The sequence below is a fragment of the Furipterus horrens genome, unplaced genomic scaffold (genome assembly GCF_987537825.1).
Source record: "Furipterus horrens unplaced genomic scaffold, mFurHor1.1.pri manual_scaffold_1, whole genome shotgun sequence".
Taxonomy (NCBI): Eukaryota; Metazoa; Chordata; class Mammalia; order Chiroptera; family Furipteridae; genus Furipterus; species Furipterus horrens.
Window position 1 is genome coordinate 89042277 of NW_028327171.1, and position 23013 is coordinate 89065289.

General features: G+C 36.6%; 1 protein-coding gene across 2 annotated transcripts in view; it reads left to right on the forward strand.

Annotated features, from left to right (window-relative positions):
• Positions 1–967: 967 nt before the first annotated feature.
• The window catches only part of ALCAM (activated leukocyte cell adhesion molecule), a 210949-nt gene continuing 188903 nt past the window's right edge, over positions 968–23013 (forward strand). Inside the window, exon 1 of one of the 2 annotated variants that reach the window (XM_090276275.1) lies at positions 968–1740. In XM_090276275.1, the coding sequence (XP_090132401.1) occupies positions 1668–1740 (73 nt within the window). In that variant the 5' untranslated portion in view covers positions 968–1667. The remainder of the gene's footprint in view (positions 1741–23013) is intronic. The other variant, XM_090276283.1, reaches the window with a different exon arrangement.

Here is a 23013-nt window from a genome sequence, read left to right on the forward strand (position 1 = left end):
AAGCTTCGGGGATGAGAATTGTGATCCCGCATCCTTGATTTAGGGCCACTTAGGGCTCTGACAGCTCCACCCCCATGTTCTAGAGGAAAATATTCCTTCATGATCTCTGCCTGATCTGAAAGCGATGCAGCTTCCAATGTTCCGCCTGGGAGGTGGTTCAAGCTTTAGAAATTGCCCAAGAAGCCTGTCCATCTGCAGTGGTGCCTCGCTCTCTGGAACGGACAAGGAGAAGCTTGGCTTTTAATCTGAGTTACTTGAGGATTTTCTGTTTGTAACGTAAAATCGACACTTAATTCAAAATAAAGGAGACACTAGCTCTGGCTTTGTAGACATTGGGAAAATCCGTGTGACGATGTAAGGTTTAGAAATTTCTGATTTAACTTCCCCGACTTAAGAGTATATATTTTCTATTTGGTACCGGGCATTCCACTCAAGTCATCTGCCTTTTTAAAAAAGGCATGTGCGAGACGGGGGTAGGGAGTGGAGGAGGAAGGGGGAGGAATCAGTTCAGTACGTGGGTTGCCCCCGCCCAACCATAGCTGTTCCGTTAACTCCCAGAAGACGAGTTTCCACCTTGGCTGCCTCCTCCAGCCCCTTCCTTCCTCCTTCGCTCCGCAGTTGGACCCTAAGTCTGTTAGTTCTCCACCCCCACTGCCCTGCCCTACTACTCTCTATATGGAAGGAGGCTGCAATACCGCCGCCGAAAAGTCCCCTGAGGAGTGAGTCAACGCGATTGGAGTCCTGGGGAGAGAAAAGGGTAATTTGGTTTTCTGAACAGCGACGAGGTTGAGTGAGCAGCTTGAACTGAGAGAGGCTTTATTACCCGGGTAAAGCCACGAGGAAGTGGCAGTCCCGGGGACGCCCGGAGCGCAGGGCTCCGGTGTCTGCTCCCTATTGGCCGGCGTGTCAGAGAGGGGCGGAGCCACAAAAACCCCGCCCATTCGGGCTCCAAGCTCCGGGACGAGGTTCCAGAGCTGGGCTCACTCTTCGCCTCGGTCTTGCAGCGCCTCTAGGCTGCAGATCTGCGCTCCAACCACCTGCTACGAGCCGCGTCCTGGGAAGCCAGGCGGAGAGGAGAGGGAGGGAGGAGGCGGAGGAAGGAGGAGAGAGGCGGCTTACACACACCTCCCAGTCCTTCTCCACTCAGAGCAGCTCGGAGTGCTGCTGGTGCCGCTGCAATCCCTGCCGCCGCTCTTGCTGCCACAACTGCTGCCACCTGAGGCGACCGCCGGGACCCGCCGACCGCTGTTGCCATCCCAGGCTATTCCTTCCTAGCACCGGCTTTTTACGCACACTGCCACTATCGTCATCATTATTATCCCCAAAGAAGGGCAATAACAGACCAGCCAAAAAGAACCACGTACACCTTTCCGAATTGCTCAAGTGTCTCCCGGGAAGAGAGAGGGTCGCAGGTCCCGGGAGAAGCAGCCAAGGGGCCAAGGGCTGGTGTTGTGGGGAGGAGGAGCTGGAGCACCGCTTGGTGGAAAGTTACGAGCGGCAGAGACCCGAAGGTGCCGCGCCACAGCCCAGGGGGCGGAGTGTCTGCGAGAAGCCGCGGCCCGCCGCGTCCAGACCCGCCAAGTGCGCGGGCAGCGTGGGGCAGGGAACGACGCTTCCTCCTACCGCACGGACTCTTTCGGTGGCTTCGGAGGAGGAGGAAGAGGAACATGGCATCGAAGGCGGCCCCCTCCTGCCGTCTGGTCTTCTGCCTCTTGATCTCCGCTGCTGTCCTCAGGCCAGGTGAGCATGGGGGCCCGGAGCAGCCCGCGGCCGACGTGGGCCGGGGGCAGTTTCCTTAGGTCCCCGGCCCGGGCCTTGCACCGCCAGGCAGTGCGCCCAGGCTTGCGGGGGAAGTAAAGGGACGGCGGTGCGGGCGCAGAGCTGACCTGGGGTTCAGTCACCTGTGCCACACATTTGGGCTTGTCCGGTTGACTGAAGTTTGCTCAGCAATGGGGTCACTGGGTAAATCTTTAGGAACTTTGGGTGCGGCCGGGATCAGGGCTCCAGGGACGCGAGGGCAAGATTCGCCTGACTCTCTCCTCGTCCCCCGGTGGCTCCCTCCTAGAAGGCGGGCTGTTGCCCACTAACAATCCAGTCTCCCATTTCAAAGTCCACATCATTTCGCTCCGGGCAATTTTCCTTTCGCTTAGCTCTCGGAAGCAATAACTGGGCGCACTTTTTTCGTGATAAAAGCCCTGCCAACTTCCCTTTAGTATGAGGCGAAGAGGTGATGGGAGAGGAAGAAGAGAAAAAGGACTTGAATTGCTCCCTTAAAAGCCTCCTAACGCTTAAATCGTGGTTCGGACCCCTCCTCCCTCACTTTCTGGGTGGGTAGTGAGTTCAGGAGTGATGGTAGGCAGAGAATCCAGCCAGGTTTGTGAGACCTTACTCTAGGGTTTGTAATTTTTTTCAGGACCTGTGATTCAACCGCAGATCTCAGTTGTGTTCTGAGCCTCAGAAAAAATAAGGCAAAACCCCCAACAACTAAAATATCTCGCTGGGAATTCCATTTCTCATCCCAGGGCTCTCCCTAGCTCTGTCATCCTGAGACCCACGGACGGCTGACACGAGTTGGTCCTAATAGCGCATTCTTCGTGCTCGCCTTCACTTGACAGAGCAGCAGGTTTATTTTCTCGCTATACTTCAGGTTTTCTTTTCTTTTTTTTTTTTTTTTAACCCATATGAAGTTTTTTTGATCGCTAGACGGTTGCAAGTACAACTCCTACTTCCTGTTATTTCGGCTTTTGTTTATTCTACTCCTTTCTTTAGTTTTGTTGTTGTTTTAGCAAAGAAAAACTTCCTTCTTGCATCTTTTAATTTCTGCACCTTCCGTTGTTGGCACGTTGAGGCCAAAGAGGAGGTTTCGAAGCCTTTGGATCTCCCCCAGGAAAAGGGGGGAAGTAAGGCTGGGGAGGTAGAGCCTGATGATCATAAGTGCTTGTGAACTGCAGCTGTGTGTATTTGTGATTGGTAGAGGTGCGGGGGAGGGGGGTGCTCTCGCGATCTCTTTCTGAAAGTTACATTTCTGAGTGAGGCAGTGAGCTCACCTGCTGTTCTGAGGTTGGAGAAACAGGAATCTGTGACAGATCCCCGAGTCTGGGGCGGGGACTGTGAAACGCGAGGTGATCCGGATTTAAAGCTAGTGGGGTTGGATAGGAACACCAGGGAAGTGGGGAGGAGAGACCCCCTTGGGTTTGGCACAGTGAGGATTTCTCTTTTTCCTGATCCCAGCGTCGCCGTGGGAAGGAAGGGCACTGACTCTGGAGCTAAAAGGAGAGAAGAGGGGATGAGGGGGATGAGTTTGTAAAATGCAAAGATCCACACGCCCACAGTTGGTTTTCAGTTTAACCCTCTCGCCGCTTTGAGAGAGTATCTCACCTACCGCCCCACCCCGGGAGCACACGCACACGCCCAGTTTCCTTTCGCGTGCGGTCGCACTGGCATTTATCTTCAGTGGGGTCACCTCAGAGGACAGGTTTTTTCCGCACATTTAACTGCTCAAAAAGGAGAGGTTCCTCATTCAGACCCCCTTCGTGGCGATTCCTTTGGCGCACAGGCTGGCGTTTCTTCTCCGAACCCGTTTGTTCTCACTTTTGGCGAGCGTCAGGCTGGGCTCCCCTAGGGATCAGAAGCCTCAGCCGCTCAGATCAGCGGTTTCCTTGAATTTATGGGGTTAGCATAAGCGCGAAATTGTCAGTCTGTATTTTAACAGAAAGGATTATGGCACTGAAGGCGCCATGTCCTGACCCTGCACGCAAGTACTGGACTACAAGTGAGCCTTCTTCCGAGCCCTCTACACAGCTGAGCCCCGTGAGGATGCAGGCCAATGGCTGGCTTAGTCAAAGGGACCAAGTGACTTCCTGGCCTGCCGCTCTTTATTCCCAAAACAATTGCAGCAGTGTGTCCAGACCTAGAGGACAAAAATTCGAGTTCATGAACCTGTTTCTGCAGGTCTTTTGGTCTGTAGTCACTACATAGTTATTGATATATTTTAGGTATGGCACATTGTTACCTGTTTTGAAGGGAAGGGAAAATATATGAACCATGAAAACTAAATTCGGAGTTATAAAGGCAATGAAGTATGTGCTAATTATCCCAGGGAGAAAAGAATCTAATTATTATAGAAAGAGCGTCAGCCTGTGGTGACATTTTGTATTGCTTTTAAAAAGACTTTCCTTGATTATTTACAACAAGGAGGTGGAGCTCTGCAGCTGTTTCTTCACTTGGGTCACCTGTGTGCACTCCTCTATGGAATTTTTCTTAAATACTTACTGATATAAGGTTAAGTCCAGGACATAAGCACACTTAAGGGGTTTGTTTGTCTGTTTGGTTTTGTCCCAGTAGAATATTATATTGGAAAAGTATCAGTTGATCTCAATAAGGCCCTGGGAATAGCATCAACTCAAATCAGATAATGCCCTTTCAGACTACATGATGTGGGACTATTAAACTTTATTAATTTAAAAACTGAAAACCGTTTAGTAGCCAGTAAATGTTGCTTTTTCCTTGATGGTTTATTTAATCCAATAAAAATTACAATTTATTACAGTACTATTTTCAGTAAATTGTTTTTCTAGGTTTGGCTCACTTTCTTGGGCTTCAGCTTTCTCATGTGTAAGTAGAAGGGTGGGCTAAGGATATACTCTCTGAGATATCTACAGCTGAAAACTGTTTCTAACTACCTAAGGTAAAAATTCAGTTAGGGCAAGGCAGAGTCATTTTCCTATATTTGTCTAATTCTTTCAGACAATCTGGGTGGACACAATTCATATCAATTTTGTTACTAGAAAATGTCAGTGTACCCCAATTGCTAATTTTTAATATTTTTCCTACTTTTATAAACTTATTTTAATATCTTGTGCTTACTCCTCTGGGCCAGAATAGGGCTATTAAAAAAAAAATGTCTTGGAGAGGAATTACTTCCCCACTCTCCTAGGCAAAGAGACCCAGGAAAAGGTTTTTAGATCTCAAAAAGCCCCTTAAGTGTAACCCATTCCTCCTGGAAGTGACAGTTGATGCTAATATGTTCATATAACAAAGCCTTATTTATGTACAGCTATAAAAGGCTTCTAAACAAAGAAGTTGATTTGCACCATGATTGTGGGTACAATATAGAAGAAAATAGAAAATACTAATGCTTTCCTTATGTTTTCAATTTTATATGAATCCAAAATAGTTTATGACTAGTCTAACAAAAATTGTTGTATTCCAAACTTTTTTCTTTTACTTTTTTGAAAAATTCAAACTATCATATCATTTTTAATAGAAATTTGTAAGAGAATGCTTGTCTACTGTTGACTTATTTTATAAAAATCAATAAAAACCTACTTTAATAGTTCCAAGTGTTACCAGATAATTCTGTATATTGGGGTTGGTACTTATGTGCTTGGTGTTTAGCTATGCCATATAAGAATGCTGTGACCTTGGGAAAGTTATTTTTCTGCTCCTTTTAATTTCCCATTTGGAAAGTTTTCTCCTTATGTAATGCATGGTTCTTATTAGTAATTCCCTTGCTCAGCATTTTGAACTTTTCAAGTAAAATGTGCTATGTTAAGACTTTCAGTATATTCTTAATAGAGGAACATTCTTTATTTATTTCACTTAATTATCACTTGACCATTTTATTAAAAGCAGGGAAAATGTTTCTTTTCTTTCTTCTTCAATTTTTCATTTTACTCACCAAGTTTTCAAGCCACTAAATATAGGCCTTTGTAAAATTAAGCACAAAGCTATCAACATGACTTGGTGTAAGATGGCAGTATTTTGTCATATAGTATTTTAAATCCTTTACAATCACTTTGTCTTATATTCTCAAACACACACTTTTTTTTTGTTCTGGCCATTTATTTTTGTATAAAACATCATTAAAGAGTTCTAGCTCTCTGAGGCCATTAACTCAGTAGGCTCATGCAAGATAGGTTCCACATCTGCAGGCGAGCAACGCAGGTGCAGCCATGATCAAAGAGCATCTCTGTGCCTCTAAGAATGTGTAGCAACGTAAATTAAACTCTTCTCAAAATGTGGTTTTATTCTTTATTGTTAGGCTTTCACAAAGGACCATTTTATTTTTTTAAATTTTAAATTAAATTTATTAGGGTGACATAGGGTAATAAAATTATATAGGTTTCAAGTGTACAATTCTATAATATACCTATAATCTGTGTATTTCACTGTGTGTTTACCACTCTAAGTCAAATCTCCTTTTGTCACCATATATATGATCCCTTCATTTCATTTCTTACACATATTAAGAAATGAGTTAACTTATTGGAATGTTAAGGTTTTCTTTGAAGTGGTAGGTGATGAGTTAATATTTATTTGATTATTACTTTAGATATCCATTTTTAAAAAATTTTCAATAAGAAATGAAAAAGACCAGAAAACTGTCCCTTTATATTTCTTCTTATTTTAAAAAAAATTAGATCAGAATTTTCTCTTTCCTGTGGAAATCAGTCAAGACTAAAATATATTCTCTTTATTTAAGAAGAAGATTATAGTCTATTTGATAAGGTTAAATCATACAGTTATTATAAGTATTCCTGTAGGGTACAAAGTATTATCATATATTTGAAATTACTGATATTTTCATCTAGCTAATTTGTTTATGTAACAAAACTTATATTCTCTCTTTTCCAGCTTATTATTAAATGAAATACTATATATATGTGTATATATATATATATATTTCAGCTAGAGCTAGTTCTAAATGTGGTGTGGTATTCAGTAATTGTTTTATGGTACCCTGTTATCATAATCCATTATCATAGCATATGTTCCAAGAATGAAATTAACTTTTAGTGCTGCCTCTCCTATTTATCCAGTCAGTTCTCAATTATCCATTGCATTTAAGGGAACTCAGAGTTGTGCACAATCCAAAACACTTTCTAATCAAAGGGTTACTTAATTTGACTTCGAGTTCAAGTACTTCAATGGGCATGCTTATGTCTGATTTTCTCCGAATTCATCGTATTACAATATAATGAAACTAAACTGTGGGAGAATAGATTAATCAAAAATTAGATAGCTGTCCAGTTTCTCTGGCTTGATTCCCCTCTTTTCTTTACCTTAACACTTTCTCCTTTATTACCCAGTAAACCATACAGTCTGGTATATCTTATACAATTCTGGTTTATGCCTGATGTCCTGATTCAATTATTAATGGTCCCCCATTTCACTCTCAGAAGTGTAGTTTGGATGACAAATTATATGGTTACCATAATTATGAATGACTTTCCTGTCTACATGTCTGTCTTACAGTACTTAACTGTAAGACATGCATTCTTCATTTTGATCATTGCATATTTCTAACATTTTTTATTTATTTAAGTATCATCTACCGTGAACTGACAACAGGAGTTATATGCTCACTTAATGTCAAGTATAAGAGGGACAAGCTTATAGCTTGGAACCTCAGAATATTGTAGTGAGTGTGGAGCATTAAGGATATCAAGGTATAGAATGGAAACCAAATTCACCTGAGATGCTAAGAGAATAATGGTGGTTGAAATTCACCTGGAAGCCATACTTTATTCAATAGCTATGAAGTATCTAGGGAAGGCCTTTTTCAGTCTGATCCTGAAATCCTTTTGTAACAGTGGGAAATTGTAACCTACTCCATCATTCTTTTGACATTGTTTTTGTAACTGCTGACACTGACTAATATGTAACTTATAGATGGATAGCATGTTTATATAAGACTCTTAAAAACTAACTCCAAATGATACAGACTCCGACCTTCGCAGGCTTCCCAGCTCCAGGAGATTGGCTGACCTTCATCCATGGAGCTGGGATGACATGAAGCCAGGATGACTTAATAGGACTATGCACACCAGACCATCACTTGTCTTATCAGAATGAACTGTGCTCATCTGCACTGTAGAAAACTTTTCAACCCCCTCCCTTGATCTCTTTGTTCTGTTCTCTTGCCCTCCTTATAAATACCTTTGCCTCCACTGAGATGTGAAGAAGGTCTTTGAGACATGAGTCCCCCATCTTACCAGTGAGATGGGCTTTGAGGTATGAGTCTCCCATCTTCCCCAGAGATGGGCTTTGTGACATCTTCCAGGTGGCGAGCACCTGAAAATAAATCACGTTCCTTTACATCAGCTTTTGTAGCGGCAGGCAGCCAGGCCTGCTTTCGTTTCACATTCTCAGCCAATTGCACATTTTCCATTCTGTTCTTCTATAATTTTTCTCTATAAAATTGAAAGAAGCCCTAAGTCTTTTTGTACAAATAAGCTACAGTTGTATCAGTTAGAAATGGTGACCTGACTTGGGGCAGCCAACAATATCTAGAACAGTTAGTGCCAAGATTGACTATTCCCAATTAGGCACCCATGTATTGTTTGGTTCAGTTATTTCTGAATGTCTCAGTTACTGAGAAAACACCAACAGTGGATTGAGATAAGGAATAGTGAGCAGGTATTATCTAAGCATTCAAGATAAAGGATGCCATAATATTGTCCTACTTAATAGGGAAAAATGAAGAGAGAAGGTATTGGCCATTGTGGTTGAAAATCTTGTCTGCCTATTCCCAAGTATTTTTCCTGATAGTTGCGAGGTTTATGGGTATGGAATTTACTACTATTACCAAATTTTTGAACCACAGTGTATCAGTTAATTATGCTGCACAATAAAGCACTCCAAAACATAGTGGTTTAAATCAGCAACCATTTTATGTAGTATGTTATTGTGCAGGTTGGCAATTTAGTCTACACAGTTGGGTGATTTTCTGGTTGTAGCTAGCTGTCTTCATTCTATCAGTCTGCTGTGGGTCAGCTTAAGAAGCTTCACTTCTGGGAGTTAACTGATTGTTGTTCATGAAAAATTGATTCTTCATGACCTTTCATTCTCTAATATGCTTCTCTAGGTTTGGTCTCTTGGTAGAAGCCACATTCTGTTGATAAAGACAAGTCCCGAACCCAACTCAAATTCAAGGGTGGGGAAATCATCTCCACCTATTTATTGGATGGAAGAAGCTAAAAATACTTTGCAAAAGGTGTGGATAGGGACTAGGAGGGAGAATTAAGACCATTTTTGCATCAGTCTACTTCTCTCAATAATAGTGCGGGATATAGCAGCAGCAAAGACCCTTACTGCAGATCCTTAGCCCCATATTCACAGTTTATACCCTTCTCTTCTAGATCTTTGGACAAGAAATAAAAAAGATTATAGAGGCTCAAGCAGGGTCCAATAAGAACAAACATTTATCTTTTCCTGAAATAAAATTATGGAAAGATCAGTGTATATATATATATGTGTGTGTGTGTGTGTGTGTGTGTGTGTGTGTATGCACACATGCACTGGAGGAGAGAGAGAGAGAGAGAGAGCGAGAGAGAGATAGAGATTTGTAAGGGTTAAAGGAATACAATATTGCCATATGCAATTTATGGTCAGAAACTAAAATGTGATAGAAGAGGGGCTTTTAGAAAAATGAGAAGGTGCCTTAGACATTCATCCTGCTCAATTTTCCTACGTGGTAGCTGAGATAGATGAAGACTTAGGTTAAGAGATTACTTAGCCCTGGCTGCTGTGGATCAGTGGATTGAGTGCTGGCCTGCAAACCAAAGGGTTACTGGTTTGATTCCCAGTCAGGGCACTTACCTGGATTGTGGGGCAGATCCCCAGTTGAGGGGCACATGAGTGGCAGCCACACATTGATGTTTCTTTCCTTCTCTTTCTACCTCCCTTCCCCTCTCTCTAAAAATAAATAAATAAGTAAATAAGCTCTTTTGTTGGAAATTCAATAGTAAATTAGCCAGTTTTTAGAGACAACAATATTCTTAGTTGCATTTAGGCCTGTACTCATAGATTCAAGGTATTAGAGCTTGAATAATCTTAAAATTAGATAGCTACTTGCCTAAGGTCACATTGTTGGATAAATCAAGAGTAAAACTCGTGTGAATTAACAATTCAACATATATAACAGCATTCAGTAAATACTGTATTTATTTAGTGTTCAGTATGTGCAGAGCACTATGTTTGGTATTAGGGTTACTGCAACAAGCTAGTTCCTAGTCAAGGTCCTATTACTCCAAGACATTATGTTCTCTTTGGGAAACAGAAATTAATTAACTAATTCTATAATTATTTGGTGGAAGTTTTGCTAAGTATTACAGAGACAAAGAGTATTTTACATCACAGTGGCCATATCTGGTCTAGAGCTTAGGAAAAAATCAGAAAGGTTCTTTCAGGAAGTGATATCTGAGGTATGCATTGAGGAATAAGCTGAGGAATAAGCAAACAAAACATATGAGCTGAGAGAATGGTATGAGTTGAAGACATTTAAGGTGGAGAGGAACACGGCTTCTAACTCCTGTAGGTCACTAGGAATTCCTTAAAGTTGTTCAAATACTTTCCTCTAATTTCCCTAATTTACTTACCAGTTGTGGGGTACAGAAGAGGATCTCTTTGATCTTATTGAAGTACTCATTCACTAGCAAATATTTGCATATACACTTCTTTTTAAAAAATGAACATACTGTATTCACCATTTTGTACCTTTCCTTGTTCACTTAGCTCACATTCTGGATATTAAGGGGTGATCCCATATCAACAGTCTTTTTAACACAGTGCATTGGATTTTATTGTATGCACCATAACTAATTTGACCATTTCCTCGTTTTTTTTTTGAAATGTAGTTTTCAATCTTGTTTTATTACACATCCTAATATACGTTCTTGTCCATATGTATAATTAGGTTGGTGGGAAAATGTCCTGGAAGTGAAAATGCTGAATTAAGGGATATATGCATTTTTCATTTAGAAAGAACTTCTAAAGTTACAGTTTGAAGAGTATATACTTTATTGTATATTTGAAAGTTGCTAAGAGAGTAAATCTTAAAAGTTCTCATCCCAAGAAAAAATGCTGTAACTATGTGCAGTGATAAATGTTAACTAAACTTATTGTGGCAATCATTTTGTACTATATACATATATCAGATCATTACATTGTATACCTAAAATTAATGCAATGTTACATGTCAGTTATGTCTCAATAAAAAAGACTATGTATCTTTTAAAAGTTCCAACAAAAGTATTAGGATACCCCTTCCTCATACTTCATCTATAACTTTGTACTATTAATATAACTTTAAAAAAACTGGGTAGTAGGTTGGTTCTTACTTATTTAAAGCTTATGGGAAAATGAGAATTATAGGAGTCATAGTCACACACACTCACACATAAGACAAAACCTATGGATGATTGGTGCCTAACTTTATTATTATACATGAGATGGAGCCAAACATGGGAGAAAGAAGTTCATTTCCTATTGCTTTTCCAAATAAGATGAATAACTTTTAGAACATAAATTATGTAATTACAAGCCATATTTTCTTTCATTTTGGACAATTTATGCTCTTTGGAAGCCTTAAGAGTAGTTGACATTGTTTTTCATTGCACAAATGGTTTCCAAATATGTGTTATTTCATTGTACAATATACGTTGTGGGGGTGGACTAACTAATGCTATTTTGTAAACGCTGCATAAGTTCTTACTAGACAGATTTTGATTTTATTTATTTATTTATTTATTTATTTATTTATTTAATCCTCACCCAATAATATGTTTATTATTGATTTGAGAAAGAGAGAGAGAGAGAGAGAGATTGATGTGAGAGAGAAACATCAATCAGTTGCCTCCTGTACATGCTGCAACCAGGCATCCAACCCACAACCTAGGTATGTGCCTTGACTGGGAATCAAACCTGCTACCTTTTGGTGTACAGAACAATGCTCCATCCTACTGGACCACCCGGCCAGAGCATCCGTTATTTTTAAAGACATCATATTTTGAGCAATTCTTCTAACAAGTTTGTTTTAACAGACTCATCTGTTGAACTTGTTGATGATCTTATAAAAAGTACCATCTTCTATAAATTTATAAATAACATCAGTGCCATTAATATGTTTTACCCTGTACTTTTGGATCTATTATGACAGAGTAAAATATTTCATAGCCACTTTTATATTGAAAAATCACATATACATGTTCATATGTGTGTATATGTGTATGTATACACACACACATATATATATAATATCACTTTTTGACTCATCAATTTTGATGCCTTTTAGTGCTTCTGCTGTTTTTTTGTTTTGTCTCTTCCACATTGGCAAAAGGTTTTCTTTTGAGAACTTTTTTCACCAGGGAAACAAACAAAAAAAAAGTCACTCTGGGTGAGATCAGGTACATAGGGAGGGGTGGGGATGAGGGTCATGCCGTTTTTGGTCAAAAATTGCTGAACACTCAGCATAGTGTGGACAGGTGCACTTGTAAATCACTCATTGTGAAATAGGCAAACAGGCTGAAAGAGTCTTAAAAAAAAAATTCACTGAGACTGAACACAGCCTTTCACAACAAAACCAGCTGGTACACTGATACAGATGGGTTCCTAGAACATTACCTAGCAGGGGAAACCTGTACTACAAGGGACCTACCATCTAGAACAGTGGTTCTCAACCTTCCTAATGCTGTGACCCTTTAATACAGTTCCTCATGTTGTGGTGACCCCCAACCATAGCTAAAGCATAGTGATTAATCACAAACAATATGTAGTTATATATGTGTTTTCCGATGGTCTTAGGCAACCCCTGTGAAAGGGTCGTTCGACCCCCAAAGGGGTCACAACCCACAAACTGAGAACCACTGATCTAGAAGATAATTACAGTTTTTTGGAGCCCCCCACCTCCTTTATATATAAAGAGTTTTCAACAAGTATGTGCTAAAGATATATTTTTAAACAAAGCAACAAATATTCGTAATAGAATTAATAGTATGCACATATTATAGTTTCATGAATAAATCTGTTTCAGCCTAGCATTTAGTTTTAAATGTTCAAATTGGTGGCATTTTTACTTTACAAGCATTTTCTCTACCTGAATGATAAGTATGACATTTTTCAAAAAAAATGTTTATGTTGGTTATAAGACATAGGTTTTATGTTTTTTGTAGAGATGTGCATGATTCTAAACATGAATAATGCTTTTGCTATTAGATGCAAGAGTGAAATGTAATACATATTTGGGTTTACTCTGTTGGTTTAATCCCCTGTTGAACTCAACCCCAGTTCTCAAAAATTTTCTTTTCGAAATGACGGTTTAGAATAAGATAAAATTGCTTTTCTTCTCATACTAGATAGCAAATAAGTATCTGTTTATTAAAACAAACCCTGTATCTGTTCAGCTGTGTTTTTCTTTGCTGATAAGAAATGTTTCTCCTTTCTAAAATAAATGACAAAACAATAAAAAAGAGTAGAGTTTCAGGGTATGGCTTGTAGGTCATCATTTTTACAGTTGATCCAAAATGTTTGGTTTCAAAGGATGGAAACTGGTTGAGTAGTGATATTTTTGTAGATAGTATAACTATAGCTTAATGATATTAAAAAACGATTATCTGATTAATTTTTATAGACAGTGCTCATAGATTTCACATACTACCAGTGTAGAGCACAGATTTCATTGCAAAAGAGCACAAGAGCTTGGGCTATGGATCAAAGCATTAGTAGTTATTTCTAGCTCTTGTCCTTTACACACAACATTTTCAGCATATTATGCATTATTATTTCAATAAAGGTAAAAACTAAACTGAAACACAAGAAAAGATTTTTGCAGTGTATGGAGAAGGTGCAATGAATGATTAAACACGTCAAAGGTAGTAGGTATTATTGACATTTTGGCCAATAATTCTTTGCTGTGAGGCTGCCTTATCCACTGGAAGATGTTTAAGAATACTCCTGGCCTTTACCCACTAGAAGACAACAGCGGGAGATAGCCAACATACTCAAAATATCCAAATCAATAAAGTTATTGGTGAAATTGAAAAGTGTGTCTTATTTTATGGAAAAAACCAAACAGACTTTTTTTGGTCAACCCAATATGTGAAATACTTTATTTCACTGATTGGAAGATATATTTAAGTTTCATTTAAGTGCATTTTTGAATTTCAAGAACAAAATTGGAATTTATGTTTTTATTAGGATAGTTCAGAGTCCCAATGTCTCTCAAATAAGTTTTCAGTTTTATCAACTCAAGAAAAACACTAAAAATTACAACCTTAAAAATATAATTTCCTCAAACAAAAATAATTCAGAGAAAAAGAACATGTTTTAAAACTAAAAGAACATATGTGATTTACAGTAATACTCTTAGAAATTGATATTATATATGTTTCTATAACTTGAAAGACATTAAACCTTAGAGAAAAAATTTATAATTACTATAATAGAGTCGTTTTGATTAAAAAATTATTGTTTTAAATACAAGCTACATTTTCTCAATAATAATTCAACAGAAGGAGCTCAACTACTTTCTTTTATGAGCACTATAGGATGATTCTGCTTATTATGATTTTTTCTAATTTAATGGTAAAATTATTAAAATGTAATTATAACAGTTATATTTTGGAAATTGAATAATATTTTCTTATTAATCTGATTAAATGTGCTTCTACAACCAATACATGTTAGGATAATAAATTGCTAGAAGAAATTAAAGTAGGTATACTCTTGAGAAACATACTTCACTCTAATACAGCAAGGCATCAAAAGAGAGCAGTTTATTTTCAATAATAAAATGATGACTATTTTTGATATTACTTTTGTGGCACTATTAAATAAAAAGTTATATGTTTGAATAGGGGAAAAATTAGTTGATACTTTTCTCAATTACTCTGCCCAGATTTTTAAACAAATGAGCATAGATTTCTATGTGGAAAGTATATATTTACATATTTCCCTGTTTTCTTTCCCAAATATCCCCTTGATTTAGATAACTCCCATTATATTTTCCCTTTTATTATTACTCAATTACAGTTTTCCCAGTTTTCCCATTGTTCTCCCGAGCCCCGCCCACCTCACAGCTCCTACAGTAAACCCCACCCTGTTGTCCATGTCCATGGGTCATTTATACATGTTCCTTGACTAGACTATTCCCTATGTTTCCCCTCTTAAACCCCCCTCCCTCCCCTCTGCTCACTGTCAGTCTGTTCCTCGTTTCCATGCCTCTGGTTCTATTTTGCTCGTTTGTGTTCATTAGTTTCCTCTGGTAGGTGAGATCATACTTTATTTGGCTTTTGCCACCTGGCCTATTTTACTTAGCATAATATTTTCAATCTAAGTTGATATGCATCACCTGTGTGACTCTGACAGTTCATTTACATTTTATGTGATTCAATTTATGATTTTTAATATCTTTGCTCCTTAAAAATTCTAGCATTAAAAATTATACATCATTTAAGAAAGTAATTGTATAGTTTTGAATCGATGGTAAGCAACAAGTTTTACTTGAGTTCCAATTAAAAAAATAATTTAAATGATAATTCCTACTTATTTTTTATTCAAAGTGAAAAGGATTTTATGGAGTTCCATAGGAAATTACATAATCCTGCACATTAAACCACCTAATTCATTACTAAAATGCTGTCGGGTGAAGAAGTGGTCCAATTCTCTGGTATATATAGGAATTGCCAACATAGACAGCTTTTAAGTATTTCCTACTGAAATTAGATATCTGTTCTTATGTCAGTGCTAGGAGGGCCACCTGAGGATTGAAGTGTATAGCTTGTTCATTACAGTTTTAAGCGTTATTTAAATTAAGTGTTCATTTTATTGTGTTTACTTTTCATTATAGATTAGGGCTTGAGAATGTGGCTTCTGGAGCCAAATTGTGTGGAGTTTAAACTTGTATCTACTCTCCACACTCCCAACAGGTGACATTGGGCAAAGTGCTTTCCCTATCTCATGTCCTAATCTGTGCATTAGGAATAATAGTACCTATCTCTTAGGGTTGTTGAGAAGGTTAAGTAAATTAATACACATAAAGCTCATTCAGTGGCATGATTGTCAAATAATAAGCTTTCTATAAATTGTTAGTATTATTCAAGTAATAATGATTATAAACCAATTGAGTCCCGTGAATATATAGAGAAGAGAGGCCCCAAGTTGTCTCAAAGTTATAAAATCGCCATCTATAGCTTTTCCCCACACCACCTTTTCTTCCACTGAAGAAATGGCATATTAACGAGAGTTATGTCATATTATTTATTGGGCATAACCTTGAATCTACTCACTTGATAAAACAAGTCATTCACAAACTCCCAGACTTTATCCATTAATTACTAGTATCATATTCATTATGACACCATTCTCATCTAGTAATGAAATATCATTACATTGCAATCCTGAGTTTTAAATCTAAATTTAAAAGGAAAAATAAAGCCAAATACGAGACATCTTGCAGGCTGCAGTTCACAATGTCAGAGAGAATATCATTGCTTTAGGTCATTAGTGTAAATTGGGCCACAGGTAATTTAGGAGTAGTAAAGTGCATGTGTTTAAGACTTCTGTAGACTCTAGATTTAAAGTAAAATAGAGCACAGTGATCATAATAATCTAAAGAAATGAGAAAAATAAACAAATATAGTCTGATTTTTCAAACATCAGTCTAGCCCCTCTCCAATCTTTTCTCCCATCTGCCATCAAATTGATATAAGATATGAGTAGGATCTTGTAACTGATCTGCTCAAAATACTTCAATGGCTCCCCATTAGAGTAAGGATAATATCCCAATTGCTATCATAGCATTTAAGGTCCTTCATAAATTTTAAAACACAATCCTTAAAATTCCACACTCCACCCATACTTCTAAGTGACATACAGCCTTGCTGTTTCCTGGGTTTTTATTCATGTCACAGACTCATAGAACTCTCCCCTTCTGCCATCACCCTTCCTTTACCTGAACAATAACCAGCATTCTCACTCTTCAGAACACAATTTAGATGCCATCTTCTCCAGAAACTTTCCCCTAAGCTCCCTAAAATCTCCATCCTCTGTAATTCCAGGCCTAATTTCATTTGTTGCCTACTGCCTTTTTATTCTTGTTGCTCTTTCTTAGAGGATTTTTGTGTTTCTGGAAGCAGGAGCTGTTTTCTTAATCATTTTTGTATTCAGTGTCTATATAATACAACCCAACACATATATGATGATTGAGTAAATGCATTAGTCAGAATTAGAAATGCTGACTAGGAATGTTAATGAAGTCTATTTAAAACTGCAACATGTATTCACATGCGAATAAGAAATATCTACATTGAGACAGTTTTTCAGTTTCTTTTAGAACTTTAATTAGAGGATGATAAATCTCCTGAATTATGGTTTTTAAAATAAATAAAAACAATAAAGTATTTGCCATATTCTACCCAATGGAGTATAAGAAGAAATGGAATAAAATTAGCCTACTTTTTCTTCCAAATGCCAATCCAGGTTTATATAAAATAAAAACTTGAATAATTGCATTCTTCTAGAGCTTCTGAAAACATTGAACATTAAGTGTAAGATATTCTGGAAAAATACTAAATTTATTTAAACGTTTATTTTTAAAACTAATTTTTTTAAGGATTATTATAGGGACATTTTCTCAATAGGCAGTAAATTATTGGTACTATTTTATTTTTCCTGTTTTCTATTCTTAGATTAAACCTGTGGATCAGGGTACTTTTTCAAATGTGATAAATATAGAAAAGATTTCATGAACAAGTCGATCAGTGATGAAGGCAATATTTAACATATTTGTACCACAGAAAATACATGTATATTGTAGGCCATGCTTTGAATCTTGTTAATAATAAAATTTAGAGATAATTTACAGAAAATTTGATGTTATTTTTGCAAATGTATTTGCTACCAAAGCATTTTAAAATTTCAGACACAAACTTAAGAAAAAGTTTATGAAAAAATGGAGTGATTTTGTTTTTACTAAAAAATAAACTTTGTGCCCTTAAAACTAACATCGTTTTAAGAGACAGGCCAGTACTGATTTTTTTTTTTTTAAAGTGCAAAATTGGATTTATCACAGTATCTTGTTATTTGATGGTATTTTGTATCTGAAACTTTAATGGTTTTAAGTCTTTCTGATGCCTCTGGGCAAAATAATCTTAATTCTTATAACATGTTTTACTTAAAGCCTTTTTTAAAAAATAAACCTTGATTTTTTTTCTTTACTTTGGAATTTTCCCAGTTTTTCTGAATTTTAACTCCTATAACATGGTTTTATTCTGTCATTTTTCTAGGCAAACTTGGTAATAAATTTTTACTTCTATGGCCTGCAAGTCAAGTTGTCCCTTGAATTCCAGCAAAGAAATTTAGTATTTTTCTATGTTATTAATGTACTTGTTCAGATAAACCAATATAAAACCAATATGTTGTTACTGTTAGCTCCTATTTATTGAATATCTGCTATGTCCCATGCACAGTAGCACTTTATAAAATAATAACCAATATTTTTATAACCAATTTTAAATTTCAAAACTATATTTTTTGAATTATAAAATCTAATCTCACTTTCAGGCTTTTCAATATAGGACTTTGAATACAGTATAGCATATGGATCAAAGCAAAGATTATCAAATGAAGGCAAGTGAGTCGCACTTTCTCATTCTTTTAATATACTGTATAAAACTGCTTGGGCCATATTAATGACCTGTCTACATCTGTTTGGAATCGACTGAACAATGATTCATGCATAAGACAACAGGATAGAATTATTCAAGGCCAGTCTAAATTTCAGATTTGATCCTAGTTACAGGTTACCTCTACTGGTTTATTCACAAATAGAACACAAATCCATTTTCATTGGCTAGGGGCATTGTTCCTTATGCTCAGATTTTGAAAGACTTTTCCCCACATCTACCTTCCTACTTCTTTTACCCATTGTTCCTACTGCTAAACGTTAGACCTCGCTTTCTGACAGCCTAGACTTGGCCTTTTATTCTATTAAATGTATGTATGCAGATGCTTTCTTAATGAGTTGTGGAAGTTTTTACTTGAAAAAATTAAAATTACATGGATCTGTATGCTTTACTCTTTCCTATCAGGTTAGGCACATGTATGAGAAACATGCCTGTCTGGATAAAAAGCCCAATTCTGCAACTATCAAATGACAAATATTACTATATTGCTTTTTCAAGGACAGTCTCTAGTGTTTGGAATGCCATCCTTCTGAACTTAATCTTTTAATGCAAAAACAAACATCAAAGGTAGTATGAGGAAATTACCCAATATACATAATGTTTTTTCAATAGTTTCAGTCTTACTCTGGTTAATATCAGATGAAGTGTCATTTCAAATTGACAGCTTTTGAATTTTGTCTTCTCTTTTTACCCTGGGTCATTTTCCAAATAGAAATTTAGAGAATTTAGTAGGCTAGCCAAGGAGTACTTACATTTTCCACAGCATTATGTAGTAGTCAAAAGGCTGAGGTTCTAAATGAGTTGTTACACGAAGGGCAGGAGGAAATTAAAAAAAAAAAAAAATTCTCCCTACCCACATGCACACACAAAATCAAACAAAGCCCAGAAACATTTTAAACATAAGATCATCTTTTACTTTACTCTTTTGTTTTTGTTATTTACTTTGCCTCCTGGAAATATTACACAATCTATTAGCTTTTTTCTCTTTAGATATTTGCAGGATATGGAATGCACCACTAACTTAAAAATAAAACAAAACATTGATTCTGATAACAGAACAAGTATGTACTTGTTAACCACATAACTGCATTATTAAATATAATTGCTTAACAAATTATAAAATAAAATGAAAAAGCAGGAAAACAGACCTCATGCAAACAATCCATACACTCCACTAACTTTATTATTTGGTAATTAAACAGAAAGCATTTAATAATGAGTGTTGGTTTATCATTGTTGAATCAATAAAAATAACCAGGATCATTGTGGAGTTAATAACAGTGCCCAGGAACTTGCCATTTCAGTGAGGCATGACCGCCAGTGATCAATGGCAGGGTGGCAGAGAAGATGAGAAAGGGAAGATAAGCCTCAGGTTTCAGTTCCACCTTTGTCAGCAGCCCTGGGACTTTGGTTAGTCACTGCATGTTTCTGTTCACTGTTTCTTTGTTTGCTCAATGACGATATTAGGTTAGTGGGCTTCCTTACATGTGATCATGAGTGTTTTGTGATTTTGTTCCACTGCTAAATAAAAATGATCTTTAGATTGTCTCTTTTGTATTATTTGTACTTTGGTCAACAGTATGCTCAGTTAAGAGCTAGCCATGTAGCATTCTGCAGATTGAGATTCCCACTCACAGTGGACCATAAATAAAATAACTGAACTGTAGAAATGAAAAATACAATAAATATAGGCAAGCATTAACAAAGTATGATATTATGATAGACAACAAACTTGATGAGAATACAGAATTACATTTCATTTCAGTCTTCATATTTTAAATAAAGATATAGATAAGTTTAATTTGATTCAGAGAAAAATAATGAATTGATTATCCTTATAAAATGCAGGTCCTATGAGGAGGGTTTAAGATCTATGGAAGGAAGAGATAAAGGGTGAATGAATAGCTGTGATGAGAACACTCATCCCAAATTCCCTATCTTTATACAAAGTTAGCCCGTTACAATAATAGAACAGGATTCAACTGCTGGAAAAAAAAAGCAAGTTCTTTGATTTTGAATTTGCCATTTGAGGGGAAGACTAGGATACCACTGTCTCTGATAGTGTTACAAAATATTACAGTCACCATCCATAAGGGATGCTATCTATGTGTTCCCTAGTCCAGGTGGAGATATTCTGATGTCTCTTTTAACTTGGAGATCAGTATGGAAGGATAATAAATTGATGATTAATACTTCTTTTTTCTTATTTGTAAAGTGATAGGTTTCTTTCTTTTTTTTTTTTTTTTGCAAGTATCCAGTTCTCCCAACATCATTTATTGAATAAACTATTTAATAAATAGTGTTCCATTGTATGCTTTTGCCTTCTTTGTCAAATAGTAATTGAGAATAAATGCATGGATTTATTTCTGGACTCTATTCTGTTTCATTGATCTGCATGGCTGTTATTTCTGCAAGCACCATGCTGTTTTGATAACTATGGCCTTGTTATATAGTTTGATATCAGGTAGCATGGTACCTCCAACTTTATTCTTCTTTCTCAAGGTTATTTGGGGTGTTTGGAATATTTGTTCTAGTTCTGTGAACTATGCCATTGGTATCTTGATAAAAATTGCTATAAATTTATAGATTGCTTTGGGTAGTATGGGCATTTTAATAATGTTAATTTTTCCTATCCTTGGACAAGTATATGCTTTCACTTACTTGTGTCTTCTTCAGTTTCTTCAGTGTCTCATAATTTTCTGAGTACAGGTCTTTTATGTCCTTGGTTAATGTATTCCTAGGTATTTTATATGATTTTTTTGAGGAAATTTTAAATGAGTTTGTTTTCTTAGTGTTCTTTTTTGATACTTCATTATTGGTATATAAAAATGGACTTCTGGATATATATATATGTATATATATATATATATACATATATATATATTTGTATCTTGCTACTTTACTGAATTGATCAGTTTTAGTAGTTTTTTGGTGGAATTGTTAGGGTTCTCTGTATAGTACCATGTCATTTGCAAATAGTGACAGTTTTATTTCTTCCTTTAAAATTTAGATGCCTTTTATCTCTTTTTCTTGTCTGATTGCTGTGCCCAAGACTTTTAGTACTATGTTGAATGAGAGTGCTGAAAGTGGATATACCAGTCTTGATCCAGATCTTAAAGGAAATGCTTACAGATTTTGCCCATTGAGTATGATGTTGGCTGTGAGTTTCTCATACATGACCTTTATTTTGTTTTAATGTGTTCCCACTATTCTCACTTTGCTGAGAGTTTTTATTATAAATGGGTGCTAGATTTTATCAAATGCTTTTTCTGCATCTACTGATGTGATCATATGGTTTTTATCCTTCATTTTGTTTATGTGGTGCATCACATTTATTGATTCATGAATATTGTACCAGTCTTGCATCCCCAGAATAAATCCCACTTCATCATGGTATATGAGCTTTTTAATGTATTATTGGATCCAGTTTGCTAATATTTAATAGAGGATTTTAGCATTTATGTTTTTCAGGGATATTGGGCTATTCTTTCTTTTCAGTGTCTTTATTTGATTTTGAAATTAGAATAATGCTGAGTTCCTAAAATGAGCTTGGGAGCTTTCCCTCCTCTTGAAATTTTTAGAATAGTTTGAGGAGAGGTGTTAGTTCTTCTTGGAATATTTGGTAAAACTCACCTGTGAAGCCATCTAGTCCAGAACTCTTATTTGTTGGGAGTTTTTGATTACTGTTCCAATTCACTAGTTGTAATATGTCTGCCCAGATTCTCTTGATTCAGGTTTGGAAGATTGTATATTTCTAAGAATTTATCTGTTTCATTGAGATTGTGCAATTAGTTAGCATATAGTTGTTTGCAATATTTTCTTACAATTCTTTGTATTTCTTTGGTGTTATATGTAACTTCCCCTTTTTTTCTGATTTATCTATTTTGGCCCTCTTTCTTTTTTTCTTGATGAGTCTGATTAAAGGTTTGTCGATCTTTTCAAGGTACCAGTTCTCAGTTTTATTGATCTTTTCTATTGTTTTTTAGGCTGTATTTTGTTTATTTCTGCTCTGATTTTTATTATTTCCCTTTTTCTACTCACTTTGGGCTTTGTTTATTGTTCTTTTTCTAGTTACTTTAGGTTTAAGGTTAGATAGCTTAATTTGACATTTTTCCCGTTAACCCATTCATAGTTTTTAGTAACATGTTATTTCACCTCCATGTCTTTGCATGTTTTTTAGGATTATTCTTGTGATTGATTTCTAGTTTCATATCATTATGGTCAGAGAAGGTACTTGATTTCAATTTTCTTCAATTTATTGAGACTTGTTTTGTGTTCTAACAAGTGGTCTATCCTAGAAAATGTTACATGTTCACTTTGGGTGAAATTCTCCAAAGATATCAATGAAATTCATCTGATATAGTGTATCATTTAAGGCCACTGCCTCCTTGTTGATTTTCTGTCTGTAAAATATATCCATTGATGTCAGTGGGGTGTTGAAATTCCCTACCATGACTATATTGTCAGTCTCTCCCTTTATGTCTATCAGATTTGCTTTACATATTGAGGCGTTCTTATGTTTGGTGCATAAATGTCTATAAGGGTTATA